The 20,576-nt window shown below is 37.3% G+C and overlaps 2 protein-coding genes across 2 annotated transcripts; both read right to left on the reverse strand.

Moving 5' to 3' along the window:
• Positions 1-1,487: 1,487 nt before the first annotated feature.
• Positions 1,488-1,931, reverse strand: LOC122197950 (secreted RxLR effector protein 161-like). The gene has a single exon (XM_042902157.1). The coding sequence runs from the start codon at positions 1,929-1,931 to the stop codon at positions 1,488-1,490; it is 444 nt and encodes a 147-aa protein (XP_042758091.1).
• A 9,063-nt stretch (positions 1,932-10,994) lies between these two features.
• On the reverse strand, positions 10,995-12,880 carry LOC111889576 (uncharacterized). Its single transcript, XM_023885726.3, has 3 exons — positions 12,730-12,880; positions 12,509-12,601; positions 10,995-11,997 (listed from the first exon to the last, which is right to left on the reverse strand). The coding sequence occupies exons 2-3, from the start codon at positions 12,594-12,596 to the stop codon at positions 11,195-11,197; spliced, it is 891 nt and encodes a 296-aa protein (XP_023741494.1). The 5' UTR covers positions 12,597-12,601; positions 12,730-12,880; the 3' UTR covers positions 10,995-11,194.
• Between the last annotated feature and the right edge of the window lie 7,696 nt (positions 12,881-20,576).

Consider the following 20,576-nt stretch of genomic DNA (forward strand, 5'->3'; position numbering starts at 1 on the left):
AGATAATCCAAGTGGACACTTACGATACCAGGCACATAAATTGTAAGCCAAATTGCTAGAGATTTTGTGAAAGTTTGAAGAAAACGAGAGCTAAATTTCGTGTGTTTCTTCTGAGAAGGAAGAACCGTTTATATAATAAACGAGATTAGGGTTTCATTAATGTTGGGTCGTCATGAGTTGCTTTGGAAGCAAGTCAGGGTAATCCGGATTTTAATGAGGATTTAGGGTTACCAAAACTAACGAGTTTTGCTAGTTTTACCATAATCACCCTCAAGAATCCTAATTTCCCACTATGTTCCCATATGTAAAATCGGAGAGGTTTTGGGGCGCTGCCTCTCGACCCCTCCCGCTGACCTAGCAGTGGGACCCCAGCCAGGGGCTCTGCCCCTTGGACCTTTCTAGGGGCGTTGTTCCTTTGGAAACCTTGGACCCAGGGGCGCTGCCCCCGGACCCCCGACTTGTCGTCGAACCAGCTTCTAATTTGATCTTATACATGCGTCCATTCCGCACAAACCCGAACATATATTAAAATACAAATTATGAAGCCCCTTAGCTCACATGTTAATTCCAGTTACATAAAATGACATTGTGACACTAAAATCACCAACAATCCTCCCTCATTTTAGTGTAACCCTTGAATAAACATAACCTTATTAAACAAACCAAACTAGTACATAATGAAAATATCGAAACGATTGAATTTCCACTTAGTATCATACATTTGCAAATACTCAAGAATCAGGGTGTTCTAAGAAATGAACCCATCAACCCATTTGAATACCAGAAAGTAAAATACATACTAGTTTATTGAATTTCTAGAAAAATACAACTTAACACAATTATAAAGTCGTGTGTCCCAATCCTCTCATGATCGTATCAAGGTCAAGTCCACAACCTCTTGAAATGCGGCTACACTTCACAATCACGTATGTAAGTCCTTTCCATGTATCAACACATACATTTATCAAAGAAATTATTAAGAAGTTAAACTTCAACCTGGCTAACTTGCAGAACCAAACACATACCTAGGTTGAATACTTCATGTGTTCCAATCTATAAGTATGAGCTTTCCACATTGAATTTAACTCCTAACATTATATTTGGATGGAATTAGGTGTCTCATCATTACAGAATTAAATGGACTTTAATCCCATCCCGATTACAGACTTGTGCACTAAGTCTCTTGTCAGAACTTTAGTCAAGTGATCTACAAAATTTTGTTGCGATTTCACAAACTCAACCGAAATCAAACCATTCATGATTAGTTCTCTAATCATACTATGTCTAACACCTAGGTGTCTAGACTTGCCATTATAAATCTGGCTATATGCCTTAGCCAAAGCGATTGCACTATCACAAAAGATAGAAATAGGTGTTATCGGTTTAGACCACAAAGGAATCTTATAGACTAAATTCCTTAGCCACTCTACTTCTTTACCAGCAGCCGCTAATGTAACAAACTCATATTCCATTGTTGAGTTTGTAAATCAAGATTTCTTCTTGGAAGCCCAAGAGATGGCACCTCCCCCAAGCAAGAATGCCCAGCCAGATGTTGAGGAATGGTCCTCCATGTTGGTTATCCAACTTGCATCCAAATGATCTTCTAAAACCGAAGGACTCCCCAAGTAACTCAAACCATAATTCATGGTTCCCTTGAGATACTTAAACACTCTATTTGCTGCTTGCCAATGTTGAGCATTGGGATTACTAGTGTACCTACTCAATTTACCCACAACAAAAGCAATATCAGGTTTGGTACTTGTCATGGCATACATCAAGCTACCAATAGCCTTAGAGTATTCCAACTGTGAAATGGGAACGCCGTTATTTGACATTAGTTTCACACTTGGATCCATAGGAGTACTCACAAAAGAACAGTCGATAAAATTAAACCACTTGAGAATTTTCTCAATATAATGACTTTGAGTCATTACCAAACCTTTGTTCATCCTTTTAATTCTTATTCAAAGAATTACATCAGCCTCTCCTAAATCTTTCATGGAAAACTTAGATGATAACAATTTCTTTATTTCATCTACTTGATTTTGGTCAGTACCAAAAGTCAACATGTCATCTACATATAAGCAAATGATCATCATCAAATCTACTATAAACACATTTTTCACATTGGTTTGTCTTGAAACCAAAAGACAAAATAACCTCATCAAATTTTTGATGCCATTGTTTAGGTGCTTGTTTCAGCCCATACAAAGATTTGACAAGTTTACAAACCATATGCTCTTTATCGGGCATAATGAAACCTTCTGGTTGTCTCATGTAAAATTCCTCGTCAAGATCACCATTTAAAAAGGATTTTTTCACATCCATTTGGTGAATAACCAGATTGTGGATACTTGACAAGGCAATCAACAATCTAATAGTAGCAATACATGCAACCGGAGCATACGTATCAAAATAGTCAACACCGGGTTTTTGTCTAAAACCTTGAATGACTAACCGGGCTTTGAATTTATCAATAGTCCCATTAACACTCATTTTCTTATTGAAAATCCATTTGCAACCAAGTGGTTTAGAACCTGGAGGCAAATCAAACAACACCCATGTGTTGTTCTCAATAATTGATGACATTTCATCATCAATTGCTTCCTTCCAAAAGTCACTATCATGAGACTCCATGGCCTCTTGATAAGTCTTAGGATCATTTTCAATACTATAGCAATAAAAGTATTCAAGATTAATTTCATCCCTTGAACCTTCCACCAAATACAGTTGGAAGTCGGATCCGAAATTTTTCGTAATTTGGCCTCTTTTGCTTCTACGAAGCTCTTGTGGTTCTTGCACATTACCGCCATCTTGAATTTCTGAATTTTTATCTTTATTAGCACTGAAAGTCAAATCCTTAGGCATTTGAATCGACAAAATCACATCTCATCAAGAATTGCATCCCGTGATTCGATAACAGTGTTAATCAAAACCGAATCATTAGGTTCTATTACATAAAACCTATATGCCTTGGAATGTTTAGCATATCCAAAGAATATACAATCAATTCCACGTTCTCCCAAATTTTTCTTTTTGGGCTCGGTGAATTTTACAACTACCCAACATCCCCAAACCTAAAAATAACTCAAATTCGGCTTTGTCTTGAACCAAAGTTCATATGGGACTGTTTTGTTCCTTTTATTTGGAACCTTATTTAATAATAACAGGCCGTTAACATGGCCTCTCCCTAGAATCCTTCACTCAATCCCGAGTTTAACAACATCGAGTTTACCATTTCTTTTAAAACTCGATTTTTGTGTTCAGCAATACCATTCTCTTGGGGTGTGTAAGGTGTCGTGGTCTCATGAATGATACCCACTGATTGGAAGTATATGAGATCCATATATTCACCTCCCCTATTATTTATGAGACATTTAACCGGAATGCCCAATTGCAATTCCACCTGGTTTTTTATATTTTGAATTTATCTAAGGCTTCATCCTTAGAATGTAACAAATACACATAGCAAAACCGAGTGCAGTCATCAACAAAAGTGAATACATAATTTTTATTTCCCAAAGAAGGAGTGGTGTGAAAATTACACACGTCACTATGTACAAGTTCCAAAACAGCTGAATTTCTAGAGACACTAGGAAAGGGTTGTTTTGTTACTTTTGTAAGCATGCATGTTTTACATTTATCAGATGTCATATCAAAGGCTGGAATTAATCCATCTTTTAACATTTCATGCATCCTTCTAAAGTTGACATGACCTAATCTTACATGTCAAAGCATAAATTTATCAACATTAGAAGCAGGAGATACAAATGCAGAATTTTGAACAGGTAATAATTTGTCAACAATATTTAAATGAAACATTCTATTAGTTAAATATCCAAAGCCAAAAAACATTCTACCCTTAGATAAAATAAACTTATCCGACTCAATAATTTGTTTAAAACCATCAAATTCAAACAACTAGAACTAACAAGATTCTTGCAAATCTTGGGAACAAACAAAACATCAAATAATTTAATTGTCTTTCCACAAGTAAATTCAAGACACACGACACCTAAACCATAAATAGGAATAAAAGAATCGCCTAACATTTTTAGCACCGAGCCATCTTCAGGCGGATTTAATGTTTCAAACATTCGTTTATCCTTGCATAATATATGGTTCATTGCCCTGGAGTCGATCCACCAAGCAACATCATCATCCTGCACATAGAATGGTTCAGTAATAAATGAAACATAGTAAACATAATTATGATTAGAATTATCAAAGTCAGTCAAAAACTGAGCTCCTTTAACTTGGGTCGAATATCCGTTCACATTCTTATTGGCTCCACTGTATCCAATATCATTGTTGTCTAAATTCACACGAAAATCACGCTTGCAATGCCCATATATTTCACCTCCAACAAACCAAATCCTTTCTCTTTTTGTTGGAGTTGTTTGGGACATGTTCCTGCTTACGTTTTCCATGTCCTTTGTGGTTCTAGTTCCTTGGTTTGTTTTCAACCATATGAACCAAGGGCTTTCTAGATTCAACTTTTCCTTTGGGTTTTTCAGATTTGTTACTTTCCTTTACACGAAGAGATTCTTCAATACGAATGTGACTAGCAAGTTGAACCAAAGACAATTCCTCCTTTTGATGTTTCAAGTTGTGTTTGAAGTCTTTCCAGGATGGAGGCAGTTTGTCAATGATGGTTGACACATCAATTGATTCATCCAATTCATACGGTGCAGTTTAAACTGACCTTATATGCCAAGGAGTTCATTGTATTGTTCAGTAACAGACCTTGAATCGTCCATCTTATAGTTGTTAAAGTCACTGACCAGAAACTTCTTGCTAGAAGCATCCTCGGTGATATATTTCAATTCAAGGGTGTCCCACAACTCCTTGGCACACAAGGCTTCACTATGGATATCAAATAAAGCATCAGACATACCGACCTTTGCAGATGTAATCATCGTTGTCCCACTTATGTCTCCTTCTTATCCCTTCAATTGTCTCAACAACACCTTCCTCAGGCTCTGCTGGTCTTGGAGTAGTCAACACGTGTGCTGCTTTCAAAGTAGTCAGCATGAAGTGCATCTTCTTCTTCCAACGCCTGAAGTCGACACCTTCGAACTTCTCCAGCTTGGGAAACTTAGTGGTCATCTCGCGGATTGAGTCACCCATCTCCAGGAACAGAAATTATTAGTTCGATTGTTAGGACATTTAGGGTTTGTGGAGGAGATCTGGATACAAACTTGGATCGTGAGAACACTTTCCAAACTAATATTTCTACCGTATGCCTAGGTTGCAAGAAATTCAGCCTAGGATGATCCAAGTGGACACTCACGATACCAGGCACAAAAATCGTAAGCCAAATTGCTAGAAAGATTCTGTGAAAGTTTCAAGAAAACGAGAGCTAAATTTCGTGTGTTTCTTCTAAGAAGGAAGATTTGTTTATATAATAAACGAGATTAGGGTTTCATTAGGGTTGGGCCGTCATAAGTTGCTTTGGAAGCAATTCAGGGTAATCTAGATTTCAATGAGGATTTAGGGTTACCAAAACTAATGAGTTTCGTTAGTTTTACCATAATCACCCTCAAGAATCCTAATTTTCCACTATGTTCCCATATGTAAAATTCAGAGGGGTTTTGGGGCGCTGCCCCTCGACCCCAGCCAGGGGCTCTGCCCCTTGGACCCCACTAGGGGAGCTGCCTCTAGACCCAGCCAAAGGGGTGTTGCCACCAGACCCCCGATTTGTCGTCGAACCGACTTTTAATTTGATGTTATACATGTGTGCACTCCGCACAAACCCAGACATATATTAGAATACAAATTATGAAGCCCATTAGCTCACATGCTAATTCCAGTTACATTGTAACGACCCAATTTTCACATCCAAAAATTTTTGTTTAAAAACGTTTCATTGTAAAATATTAATAACTAAAAACATCGTTTGAAAAACCATAACATAAAATGAACCGTGTCTGAAAACCAAGACGTACAACTAATCAGAATATCAGAGTATCGATCCCAGAGAAACTCGTAATGCGTAAACCGGAGAGTGTGTGTGTGTGTGTGACATGCTGCTACCGCGCCAGCTCCTTTCCCCTAGCTGAGGAGGTACCTGAAACCAAAACTGAAAACTGTAAGCACAAAGCTTAGTGAGTTCCCCCATAATACCCCATACCATGCATACACATAATCAACCAATGTTCAGCTATGAGTTACGGGCCTTGCCCACACTCGGGAAGATACGGGCTCTGCCCACACTTCGCTAGCCGGGAGATACGGGCCTCGCCCACACTTGTGAAGATACGGGCCCTGCCCACACTTCGCCATTTGGGAGATACGGGCCTAGCCCACACTCCAATCCTCGGAGAGATACGGGCCCTGCCCACACTCAACTGCTAACCCATAATATACAAGTATCACACAGACAACAAGTATAAGCAACTTTATCATATTAACGCATATATCGTACTTAACTACAACAGAGATACGGGCTCGGCCCACACTCTAGTACTAGCATCTCGTCTACACGGGTCGGCCTTGGTGCCTTAGACCCGTTCCTACTGGAAAGGAAACTCACCTCGAAATAGCTGTTGGTCTGTGTGGGAACTGATCACCTACTACTGCTGCTGCTGCTGCTCCGGAAACCCTCCGGCTCAAAGGAACTGCTGGAAGAACACAATAATGGCCTGGATGGCTTCCTTTCTTCTGGATCTACTTCCTTCCTCCTTCAAAGCCTTCAAAAGCACACAACAAAACTTCAATCTTCAAAGAACAAGCACAAACGAGGGTTGGGGAGCTCTGGGGAGAGAATGGGGGCTGGCCTGGGGCAGATAAGTTGCTTAAATAGGGTGCAAACCCCTGAAACTTAGGGTTTCATCCAACAGCTGTGACTCGCCGAGTCCAGGATATGGACTCGTCGAGTCGACAACTTAAACGCGTCTCGGGTCCCGCATCCACTCGGCGAGTCGGACCTATGACTCGCCGAGTCCAAGGCTAAAAGAAAGGAAATACATCAAATAAGATTTACATACCAGGAACCGGGTGCTACATACATAAAATGACATGGTGACACTAAAATCACCAACAGAATGCAGATGGCAAGTCTATGGGAGTGACGTGTTAAGATTTCACGACATGAACATAAAGGTTCACGACGTGAAAGTGTTATCCGGACACCTTCCGAAGTTAGGAGTAGGGGTGTTCATTTGGATGGATCGGTTTGATCCGATCAAATCAAGTGAATCCAAATTACTTTCGGTTTTCAAAACATGTATCCGAATAGTCCAAACTAAATTCAAATCCGATCCGATCCGATCCAATTACAATTCGGTTGGATCGGTTTTTAGTATTCGGTTTTCAAAAACCAAAAACATTTTAAAATAACATATAATTATAATATTACCCAATTTTACACAAGAAATGAAAACAAATTATTTAGTTGTGATTTGAAATTTATAAACAACTACTAATAAGATATATTGTAGTTAAGTATTTTATAGATAGAAAACTTTTGAGAGAAAATGCATATTAATGTTTTTTTATCAAGTGAAATGTTTTTTAACCTATTTGAAAAAATAAATTACATAACTAATAAATAACTATAGATATATATTATAAATAATAAATGTTTATTCGGTTTTTTTGGACTATTCGGTTCTTATTTTATAAACCAAAACCAATCCACAATAATAATTCGATTTTGTTGAAAACCAATCCAAAAATCCGAATATCCGAGTCAAATAGTCCAATCCAAATAGTGAACAACCCTAGTTAGGACCCAAATGGCAACTCTACGAGGGGATACAACTATGATTCACGGTGTGAACATATATGTTCACGACGTGAACTTGTCTTGGACCTATAAATAGCAAGTTCGACCCTAACTCTCCTTACATCAAAATCTATTTCGTCTCTTTCGTTTATTGAAGGCGTTCCTTGTCCCGAGCCCGACGGTCACAAACCGCTGACCATTTCTAGTCAAATTCTATCAAATCACACTACTAAAGTGAGTTTCATGACCCTACTTTTTAATGTTTTCGGGAGGAAATGCATGCTAAATATTATATAAAAGTTAATATTATCTTTATATGATAGTATATTCGTATCAACATAAATAGTTATATTAACCGGGATATAATTGTTTTGTATCATATATACCTAGAATATATCTGATATTTTGAAATCATAAAACTATCTTAAACTTGTTAGCATGTTGTTATCATAAATTCTACTAATATAGATTCAGAGTTATACTCAGGAGTTCTCTATACTATGTGTGTTATAGATCCGGAGTTATACTCAGGAGTTCTATATACTATGTGTGTTATAAGATCCGAAGTTATACTAGGGAGTTCTATATACTATATTGTGTTATGACCCCAGAGTTATACTCGGAAGTCTATATATTATTTGTTAAGTATGTTATTAATATTGGTTTTATGTTAGTTAAAACTTGGTTTTACTTCAAGTTATAGATGTTGTACTGCCTAAATCTTATAAAAATTAGGAGTAATGTTTAAAGCATAGTCTAGTAACGTAGGGTTTTAGACACGAACATACTTTCGCTATTAGAACTATAGGAGGTCGACAAAGTCTACATGAGCTATTTTATTCATCGACTAAGATTGGAAATCTTAGGGGAAATCCTCTGACCTGTAATCGCTAATCCCGTGAGAGCGATGAAGTTATGTATAGATTTATGCGGGTTAACACCCTCACCCGTGGTTGCTAGCTACAATCCAATGGTTTTATGGGTGACAAGGAGTTGTGTATAGATCTATGCGGGTTGACACCCCCACTCGTGGTTGCTAGCTACAACCCAACGGTCATTCGGGTGACGAACTTGCCTAGTGTATTCTATTTTGACGTCGATGAAGCGTGTGGAATCCACTACAAGGTGTGATCCTTGTAGCATTAACCGGAGGTCTTATATGTCATATAGTCGCGGTTATGGACTCATGGTAGCACAATTTTAGAAACATTATACTTTTTCGATATACAAGTATTAATGTTAAGTATAAGTTTCCCAAACACTTATACTCTAAGTACAAGGAACTTGTCAGTATTCTACTTATTCATTAAGTAAACAATTATACCTAGCACACATACTCGTATAGAATTGCAATAAGATTTATACGTAATGGTTTTTACTCGCATAGAATTGAAATAAGATTTATACGTAGCAACCTTCGTTTGTATGGGATTATAAACACTTATATTCATAGTATATGAAACTTATAGGTATACTACTTATTTAGTAAGTAAACCATTATACCTAGGATATATATATATATATATATATATATATATATATATATATATATATATATATATATATATATATATATATATATATTAGATGTTAGAAACAAGTATGTCAGAATGATATTTTCAAACTATGTTCTATACTTTTGAAACTTGGGAAAAAGTATATTTTTACTTAGAGTCAAAACATGTGGACTCACCAACTTTATATTGACGTATTTTCAAAATGAATGTGCTTTAAGGAATTTGATAAGATGGAATATTTCTCGAACAAGGGATCCTTTTTGTTCATAAGGAACATATATATGTTAAGACGTGTGCGATAATTCGAATACTATATAATAATCACTAGGAAACCAAAATAATGTAACTTTCTATCATCAATAAAGGTACGTATTATATAATAATTCTTTTGTACTATTCAATATATGTTTGATAACTGTGATACAAGAATGAAGTTACACCGTCCGATGTTTTCGCCCCTGGCTGGGGGTGTGATATACGTCGACTACCATGATAGCGTTGTGGATCTGTAACACAAATAAGATGTCATTGTCGTCCTTAGATTTACTAGATTTGCCTAGCAGACTTGCAAAAAAAAATAAGACGCCATTGTCGTTGAAACCATGCATGTTCTAGAAAACCAAGGTTTAATTTGTAGGTGGAAGGAAGGGATGACGACGATGGTGTGGTTGGATGAAGTGTAGAAATGGAAGTTGATGGCCGGAAACAGGAAGTGAAGAGATCGTCGAAGAGGCCATGACTATGGGTGATAATTCTCCACCCATCTCATAACCCGACACAAAAATAAATTGGTTTGGTTTGAGATTTCCGACCTGCCTACCCGCTTATTTCATGGGTCGGATTGGGTTATGTATTTGGGTTTGTGGGTAAACCCATCAATTTATATTATATTTTTTAAAAAAGAATTAATATTTATTTATTATTTATGACTTACGAGTACAACGTTCTCTACTCAATCAAAAACACAATCCTTGATTCCTTACTAAAAAATACCGCATAATATTTCTCGTCCTTACCTTACTACCTTACTGCCACTCACCCACTCATAGTACCGGCTCCCGCCAATGTTGCACACCACTAACCCACCGGCGCAAAGCCGCAAACTACTGGTACTCTTGCGCTCCACCGGTACACTACCGCTCATCGCTCTATCCCTAAACCGCCACCATCAGTGAAACCTACCCATGAACCCGCGGACCTGTATAACTAAACTGGTTATATGGGTTGGATCGTGTTGATGTTACTGACTCGCAAACCAAGCCCAATTGCTGTCCCTAAGCCAGGACCAAGTAAGAGCAAAGATGTGTGTGCGATAGAGGGTAGTGGTGAAGTGGTGACGATGGTTTTAGTTGATGGCGGTGGGGGAAAACGCATCAAACTTGTTTAGGAAGTCTGATGTGTCCTATGCGGCATTAATAATCCAAATCAGACAAGTCTAAATTGTTGATAACCTACAAATCGGTTGTAATACCCTCCCTCCATTACATCTTTTGACATGCTTTTTTCAACCACCAAATTTAATTAATCGGTTGTAATACCCTCCATTACATCTTTTGACATACATTTTTGAACTTTAATGGTTTAAAATGTACAAAATTTGATTAAAGGACCATTTAAACACGAAAGTCGGACTTTAATCATGTAACCATTTATAATCGTCTAGATTAGGTTTTCAACATCATAAATTAGTTGTATTCATATATTAGTAGTTATAATTTATAAAAAAAATCTGTCAAATACAAACATCATACGTATGAATCCACTCATTTTCGATTCAATTAGCACCCAATTACATACTAATATGAAGACATGGATTATTAACTTGAAACACTGTACAAAGAGATCAACACATAAACCACTACAAAACTTTTCCCACTCTCACATAACATTCAACTCTCCGCACTTTCCACAAAAGCATCTCATCGAGCAAAAACCGGTCCCACTAAATTCAAGAAACCGTTTTCTTTACACTCCATCTATGTCCACCTCCCGCCGGAGCACCACCATGGTTCACCGGTGCACAACCATAAGCCGCCTGTGAACCACCATGCCGCCTCCCGTTTCCGGTGCTCCTCCGAGGCTGATTTTTTATAAACCTCGATGTTTTATACCTCGACATGTTGTTCCCATTGTTACTCACATCACCATAAAAACAGTTGTTATTATCATACATTTTCATATTCCAACCCCAATGGTCTTCTTGATCACCTTTCGTTTTGTCCACATTTTCACTCCACCCCCACCAACTATTATTATTGTCAACAACACCCCTTGTGTTGCCTTCAATGTTGTATTCCGGAGATGTATTGGGGTTGGGGGATTTCTTTTTGTCATCATCACTATCCCCCCATCCGTAAGGCGAGAAGTTTTGATAGGAAGGGGGAAAACTCGAGCCAAAGATCACTACTTGTTCTTGTTCGTCTTTGGAACCGGAATCAGGAACTACGGAATCGGAATCCAGGTCTAGAATCAGATTCGGATCAACTTCGGAATCCCAATCGATATTGTCGATGTAGATATCGGGATCGGGTAACCGATTGTTGCAAGGAAGGCCGTGTATATTTGCGTAGAAATTGTTTTTTGCAGATTGGAATGCTTCTTTCCCGGCGGAATCGTTCCATTTGATTACATTGTCATAGAGATGGATGAATCTTTTTGTTTCCACAAGTTTTTTCCATGGAATTGAGCCAATTGAAGAGCAAAACTTTTTCTCCCATGAAGGTACGCTTTGTTGCCAATTTGGATTCCCACCTGAAGAATTAAATATAGTTTGGGTGAAGTGAATGCTAGTTTTGAAGGAATGGAATCCACCAAAGGAATTGGAATTTGAAGGAATATGAAAGATGAATGAACAGAAGTGATAACAAAACCAAAACCTAGGAAGCAAAACAGTGATTCGGCCATTAGGGCATATACTAAATTTAGGGAAAATTTATGGCCACCGTTGAAATCACATCAATTGCTTTATATAAACAAACATTTGTAACTAACTCATATTCTCTGAATCATAAAAATAAAGAAATTGCAGAGATCAGTGGTAGATGTGGTGGTGTTCGTTAGATTTTTCATTCATCCAACACTAAAATGCACGCAACCCAATGCAGAAAAGAAATTTTCCAGCAGAAAATTAACTCGTTTTAGAAGATAAAAAGCGTGATTAGAACCGAATCTCAAAATTCATACCATAAAGAGAATAGAGATAAAGGCGAACAGCATCATTACAACAAAATCGACAAAAATCAAAACAGTTAAACGATCATACCGAGAGGAGGAGGCTTTCTGTAGCTGTTTGGCCTTGTTCTTGTGACCTCTTGATTGTAATTAACACCTTGATCTCTCCAACCATCCATGATCACTACACCACAAACAAGAGATTCGTTCGAACACCAATGTTAAATTTGAAACAAATGAAGTAAATAGTAGTGAACAAAAGTCAGATCGAGGTTGCAGATTAAAAATCAACTGAAATCAAAGATGAGTTACCTTAGATTTACCCCTGAAACCTGAAAAACGGAAGTTTGCAGCAAACCCTGAGTTTGGTGTTCAGAAATTTTTGGGTTTTTATCCTGGAAACGGGTCTCTAAAGGGCTGCGTCGTTGTTTTCCCGAGTTCTTATTTGTTGCCCCCGTTTTATGCGAAATTACCAAACTGTCCTTTTAATTTATTATTAGTTGCGGAAAGTTATTGATATCTTCACCGTCTTTTTTTTATTTTTTTTTATTTTTTATTTTATTATGCTTAAAATTGATATATCCTTTTTCATGCCTTCATTTAATATTTTGGCCGTTGAAAATGATAATTATATATTTATCTTTTAATATATGTCGACGCAGTTTTCGTAATATCTCTCCATAAGAGTATAATACCAGAATATATTTTTATATATTCTAAGTGGATATGACATCTTTCCTTTTAAACATCTTAATATCTCAATTTTGATCTTAAAATTATACACACGAAAAACAATAACGATCTCACTGGGATTATCTGAAACAAGATTTATAGTGGGACTTTAAGAGCTTGACTAAGATCTTAAGATCTTAACATAATTCGATCCCACCTCTTTAGTTTTATTATATACTCAAACCTTAAAATTCTTCTATTCAATTTGAAATCGAGCATCACTGTTTGCAAGAAGGCTTATAGAACATCATCACTTCATCAATTCATCTCAAATTAAATTTGATATTCCTTTCGTGATCATTAAGCCTTTAGCAGTACATGATCACATTGATTTTGTTTTTTTTGTAATTAAGATGTTTTCTTCCTTATTTTATGGTATGTAATAACAAAAATTATGATTAATGTATAAGTTAAACTTGATTCCATATTGATGTCTTAATCAACATAATTTTATATTATATACTTCATACCTAAGACCTCACAAGTAATTTGAATATGAGTTCATTTTATTATGATCTTCTCGTCCAAATCAAATCTTACGATCACGATCTTACAATACGTAAAACAATATTGGGTAAGATTCCGATTTTAACAACATTGCTATTAACATTTTCAACTAATCAAATCAATTATCTATATTCACAAACTAAATCATATTATCTAATTAAATTCAATGAGACTTGATCATTTGATTTGAATTTTTTTTTCTAATAGTAGAAACGTGTTAGTTTTTAGAAAATTCTATTTCAAGTTGTATTTTTAAATAATATTACATAATTTAAATTATTTAATATTATTTAAAAAATACAAGTTAAAAGACCTCCAAAAGAATTTTCTAGAAAAAATAACACGTTGCTAAACCCTGTAAATTTGAAGAAAGAATACTTTGTGTTGCCTTTTGGAATGGACCAACGTAGATGACGCGCATGAGTGCCGCGTGTGAGACAGTCACAAAAGCATGTGAAATACTTGTGGAGAACGTTTAACCGACATTGAAATTGGTGACCATTCAATTCTTTTAAATAAAAGTGTATATTATTGACATTAACTCCTCCAACCATCTACCATTACTAAGATGTTAATGGAATTAAACTCCTTAACTTTTTTTTCATTCATATCTCCCTTTCTTAATTTTGTTTCTTGATATTGTAAGATATGTTAGGTTATTTACAAAGCACGAGTTTTTCAATGGTGAATCCTTTATAAATTTTGCGATTACTCACCAATGAAGTTGAAGTTCTAAACATTATAACTACATCAAGAGATGAATGCTTAGTTGGTTTATAGGAAAGACAAGAGTTTATTTCTCATTAAAAACTCCTACATTATGTCCAATAGTTATGTCCAACAAAAATGTTTCCATCCATATAAAGTGCTCTCTCATTAATGGCAATGGTTATAGGTCAGTGTCCATGTCTTGTATCAATGTCAACCCGGATTAGGACATGCCATTATTCCTTTTATGTCGTGTAGTGAGGCATCCTGGTATAGGACAATTCCATGGGAGGTAGTGTTTGGTATAAAGAAGGGTCAAGGTATTCAACCCCCTCTTTCCATTTAATATCCCCTCCCCTAATTGATTTAATGTTATATATATATATATATATATATATATATATATATATATATATATATATATATATATATATATATATATATAAAATAGAAAATATATAGTTTTTATATTTAATGAACTTAAATCTTGTGTTTTTATTAACCAAAAATACTAGTAAATAAAATGCTTATGAAAAATTTAACTTGACCTATAAAAAAAAGATGTAAATATTACAAACCACGAAGATGATAACCAAAATATTATAGAAAGAATTAATACATTTGAACTTAAATATAAGATTTTTATGTAGATGTATGGCTCAAAAATAAAATATTTTGTAAATTCAAAATTTCAATTTCAATTGTTTTAAAGATAATCCCACTTTTAGTATATACTAGTTCACTAATGTATAATTTGATTTTTATTAAAATACTAATAGAAAATGATTGATCAAATGTTGTATTTATATAAAGTTATAAATATAGTAACTTAAAGAAAAAATAATAACAAACACGAAGGAAATAAAATAAACTTATATAAATTAATTTAATAATGAAAATATTGTTAATAACTATAAATAATTCAATAAATAGTTATAGATAAAAAATGTAATAAAAGAAAATAAAATAACAGTAAATTAATATAGATTAATTTAATGTTAAAAGTATAATTGTTAAGGGAATGAAATAGCATATAAAAAAGAAATAAAAGTATCAAATCTATAATAAAAATCCCTTTTTGATCTGTTTTGAAAAAATACAAAAGTAACGGGACCACGAGTGCAAAATAGAAAGCTTGTATGCAAAAAAAAAAAAAAAAAAAAAAAAAAAAAAAAAAACAACAACAACAAACGGGGATTGATCATTGATGAAAAGGAAAAAAAAAAGCGCGTAGATATAGGTTTATTCGATATAAATTAAATAACTATAAAATAGAAGTTTTAACTAAGAGTTTCAAATAAACGAAGTTTTTCTGTAATTCTAAAAACTGATATTTATTCTAAAAAGTCTCAAAATCTGATCATCAAACACACCTCAAGTCCACAATTCAAAAGTTCACTTTGATATCTGGATAGGTTATCTTCGGAACTTTTAAGTCTAACGCTGTAAACAATTGGCTTCTTGACTTTGGATGTAATTTAGTATTTATATGTCTTTAAATCAATATCTAATGGTAGTAGTTTCGTACACGGAGAAACATAAAAATTTTGAGCAAAATATCATAGCATATATTAGTTCATTTAGTTGTGCTTGGTTTGTGAAAGGATTATGTAGGGTTTGAGAGATAAGGAAGACAGTAAATGACTGAATGTATTTTACTGTGTCAGAAATTCAATTGAATTTGTAATAATATAATAACATGGTATGATTATCTAATATGTTAGAGAGTGTTTGGGATTGTTTATTTAACTCAATAATCACATTTTAATAAGAATGTTTATTAGTTTATGCGGTAAAAAAATGAAGTTTTTAAAAAATTGTGTGGTTTATTAACTTATGTGGTAACAAAAATGTTGGATTATAAGGATCCTTAGACAACATTAAAGAACGACAACAAAAACAACATAATTTCATTCCTCAATAGACTTGAAAAGAGTTCTATGAACAACATAAATTGCAACTTTATTATGCGAGAATACATACATTTTAGTGTCGTTGAAACTTCCATAGATCTTTGATTGATTGACGAGTGTTAAGAGTCCAACGTAGAACTCATCTTTCATATAGTCGCACCCAAGTGACACTTAGAACATCAACATCCGACAAAAACCGATCCAACGAACACATTGGACGAGGACACCAAAACCCGGAGTTGCATGTAACATCCCAAAAATTATAAGGTAAAATTTTCATTTTTAATTCAACCATAAACACCATTTGTCCATCTCAACATTCAAAAGTATATCAGAGTAAAAATAGCTATCAAAGTACAATTCCAAAATCAAAAAATTGCGGAAACATGGGTGGATGCACTGCGATCAAGTCGGGCTCTTCCTTTTCGAACCGGAAGTACCTGAAACCATAACAATAAAACCTTAAGCACAAAGCTTAATGAGTTCCCCAAAATACCACATATCATACAAACGATTGGGCCTAGTCCTCATACAATGGGCCCAACCCGACATACTATGCAAGACCCACAAAAACAACTAGCATGCTACATAACATACGGTTGTGAGATGTCTTTGAGCTTAACACTGTTTGTGATGGATTTGCCTGATTTAAACCTAACAATTCACAGCAAAGAACGAGCCGACGTTAGTCGTCGTCCGGGAGGGGGTCCCGGAACGAGACTTCGATGGTCTAGTTACTAGTTATATGAGAGAATTAGGGTTTAGTTTGAGATAGAGAGGGAGATATGACCCCTTCTTCTGGAGAAGAAGGGTTTCTTTTATACCTGTCGTCAGGGGAGCATGTCCCCGAGAGTACTTTTTGACTTGTATGGACTGCCAGGACATGGAGGCGTCCTATTGGCTAATCGTGCACCACTAGTGGTTACCTGATATTGGTGCAGAACCACCGAAGATTAGCGATCTGAGCGCTCCATTTGTCCCTCTGGGGAGTGGCTGTCTATTTTGGCTTGTTATGGACTGGAGCCAATTGTTCTGAGTTGGACCTTGGCGCTAGAACGTCGGGGCCTAAGTACAAGGATGTGAGGGCGAGGGCCCGACCTAGCACTTCAGTTAAGTAGCGACCATTAACTAGGTCGTCCTTTAGATAATCGTCTTGTTATCTTTGACCTATTCCTAGAGGGATACGTTAACAAGTCCCCTAGGCTAGTAAACGCCAGCGTTAGCCTCGGGTAGCTGGGTTATTCTAGCTTAGACCATGGCATGTGTTCGCCCAAGATGGTTTTGACGTCTATTTAATGTGACAGAGTCAGCTGTGCAGGCGGTTTCATCACTGTGACCTTTCGAATTTCCCGCCTCTCATTTAAAGCTTCCTTCATCGGAGACAAATTCTTTTCTTTGTGCTTATGTTCTTCAACTGCTTCTCCTTGTTCATTGCTTCTTTCTTTTCCTTTCTCATCGGTGGATAATGGCCGATCTGGGTACTGGGATTGTGCCCTCTCCAAGCGAGTTTGCAAGTTTGCAGGAACGATTTGGTTTTCTTACAGAGCATGGTGTGGAGTACCCTCGAAAGGGGGCTATTATAACCCATCCATCACAAGGAAAAGTCAGAGTCCCCATACCAATCTTTGAAGCGGGGCTTCGGCTGCCAATGACCAATTTCTTCGATGACATCATGTGCCAGTATGGCTTCTCCGTCGACAATCTGACACCTAACACTGTCTATAAGATAGTTGACTTTGAGATGGCGTGTCGAGCCTTGGGTGTACTTCCCTAGTTTTAGGCTTTTAAGTATTTCTTCAACTCATTGATCCAGTCCAGCGTGCACACATTCTCTTAACGTCAGGGCATCCACGCATTCATTATAAATCAGAAGCCCCCCAAAAAGAATTGGTAAGATAAATGGTTATGGTTGAACCATGATTTGGTTGGATACGGCTATCCCAGTAAGATCAACTTTACTGATCGGATACATGCCCTCTGGGGAGCCAGCAGAACTGTGACCAACGCGCTAAATATCATTTCTTTTATTGGGGAGGATTGGGAAGATTGTATGTGGGCTGCCGTTGGTATGAGTGCCACCTGGAGGACGCGTGGTGTGATGCCTCAGTTCTTCATTGAGGACGGTGATTAGCTCTCATACCCCATGTTTTTGCTTTTGGTTTCTTTTGTGTGTATTTCTTTATGTATTTAAGCCGATGACCTTGCCAATTTCACTAATTATGTTATTTTGTGTTTCAGTTGTAGGTGGCAAGAGTGTTATCCCTTTCGAGATGGTCTTGAGGGTTTGGTTCCAGGGCAATTGTGAGCATCAGGAAATGCCTTTAGTGGAGGTACTTCCTCCAGCGGTCAGCGCTGACCGTGCCATGGCCCTTGGTGGGCCTGCTCATGTGCAGGGGTCCAGATCCCAGGTCGACCAGCTGTCGATCATGAAGATGAACCATCGGCTAAGTTAGTGACTAGAGAGGGTCGTTCGACCTCTAAGCGATGGCTTTCTTGGTTGGACTCCTCGCTTTCGAAAGGCGTTAGTGCTAGCTCCATTAGCTGACGCCTTCGTAATAGGTGGAATGTAGACTTCCTGTTAGGGGAGTTCAACGTAGTTATGGATGTTCCCGATGATGACCCATCAAAATTGTCGGAGGGAACAAATGAGGAGGCGAAAGAACAACCTTGTGAACCCAAGAAGGAGCCCGAAGATGCTGCTACTCCCGAGGGGGTCATCTTCAGGCTTGTTCCCGATGATATCTCTCTAGTTGCTCCTGATTCTACTTTGCTTTTGACAAAGGATGGTGCTGGTTTTGGTTCTTTCCCTGCTCGTTCGGTGACCCCTGGTGATTACATGCCATAATGGGGACTTACTCGAGCCTCCCTTCTTACGCAACATTCTGTTGCATACAATAGGGGTTGACATGCCTTTCTTCCTACTACTGTTGAGGCCTTGGAGCTTCTTTCCAATTCTTATATGTCCAATAGCCTTTAATATACGACAACTCAAGTCGCTCCCTATATGATTGTTTATGCTCGACACTTACGCCAGGTTAGTTCAGATTCTGGTGAACTTTCTTCTGTTAGGGCCGAGCAAGAGGATTTGAGGGCGAAACTGTTGGAGTTGGAGGGGTAACGTGCATTCGAGGAGCATTTTAATCTGCTGGCTAGGGAGAAAATGTCTTTGGAGGAGCAGGTGGCAACTTTGGATGGGGCAGTGGATCGCTTTTCAAAATTGATCGGGACTTTGGTAAAAGAGAATAATGTGTTGGAGACTTGGGTGGAGATAGGGCAGAGCCAGTTGGAGGTGGAGGAAATGAGGATGAAGGATGTGGAGGAGGATGTAGTGTGGCTCATGCAGAAAGGAATTATTCATGTTGTTTTGGGCGTTAGGCGTATGAAGGTAGCGTACATCGTTGTTGGGGTGGAGGGTGGCAAACAGGTGATTAGGGAGCAGATTGCCACCGGAAAGTTCATACCCGGTGAATCGGGTGACCTTCTGGAACACACTTAGGTGATGCATGATGAGGTGAAGTCTTTTCATGAGACAGACTTTGCCTCCTTCCTCTGCCTTGGCGAGCTCGACATGAAGGGTCTTCGCCAGTTGTGTAACGATCCTAATGTTGAAGAAAGACGTTATGAGGGTGGAAATTTCGGGGCTGGGCCTTCGTCCACTCCTCCTGGTATGTAATTCATGCTCTTTTCCTTGCTTCTCAGCATTTGTAACGATGTTTGTACTGTTTTGGAACAGCTTGTACCTATGAATCCTGAATTTGTTTGGGGCCCTGTGTGGCCTTCTTCTCAAGCCTAGGGCCTGTCTGGGAAATGATATACCTTTTTTCTACGTTTTTTGTTCTTTATCTCTTTTCTAGATGATATGCATGCATTGGGCCATTTGTTATGCCTTTTCATGTTATCCTAGGTGGTTTGTGTTGGCTGTTGGTGAATACGTGCCTTTATTCTTCCTTGCTGAGGTGATTCTTCCCCCTAGTTTGTGTTGGACTTGGGGGGGGGGGGGGGTCGACTCGAGACGATTAGGTCTTTTCCTCTCGGTGGGCGGTTATGTTTTTTGGCGATCTAGCTGTGTTACTGGACTTGCCCAACTTATGACTCTAGGACTTATATTTACTTTGGGTCATTTGGATTTATCCTGGGAGCTCATGATAGGAACTCGGAATTTTCCCTTTCTTCGGGTCATAGATCGTTATTTCTAGACTGGGGATTATTGTCCAGTTTGCTTTGTTAGGGTCTCATTTTAACTAGGGTTTACTGATCACCCTTTTGGGAATTTGCTCTAAGTCCTGGGCCTTAGGGAGT

The sequence above is a fragment of the Lactuca sativa genome, chromosome 5 (genome assembly GCF_002870075.4).
Source record: "Lactuca sativa cultivar Salinas chromosome 5, Lsat_Salinas_v11, whole genome shotgun sequence".
In the NCBI taxonomy this organism is placed as follows: Eukaryota; Viridiplantae; Streptophyta; class Magnoliopsida; order Asterales; family Asteraceae; genus Lactuca; species Lactuca sativa.

Excerpts from the sequence above, each read along its gene's own strand:
- LOC122197950 (XM_042902157.1), bottom strand. The coding sequence starts at position 1,931 with ATGACTCAAAGTCATTATATTGAGAAAATTCTCAAGTGGTTTAATTTT.
- LOC111889576 (XM_023885726.3), bottom strand. The coding sequence starts at position 12,596 with ATGGATGGTTGGAGAGATCAAGGTGTTAATTACAATCAAGAGGTCACA. Across the intron at positions 11,998-12,508 it reads CAGAAAGCCTCCTCCTCTCG|GTGGGAATCCAAATTGGCAA; the intron begins GTATGATCGTTT and ends TTAATTCTTCAG.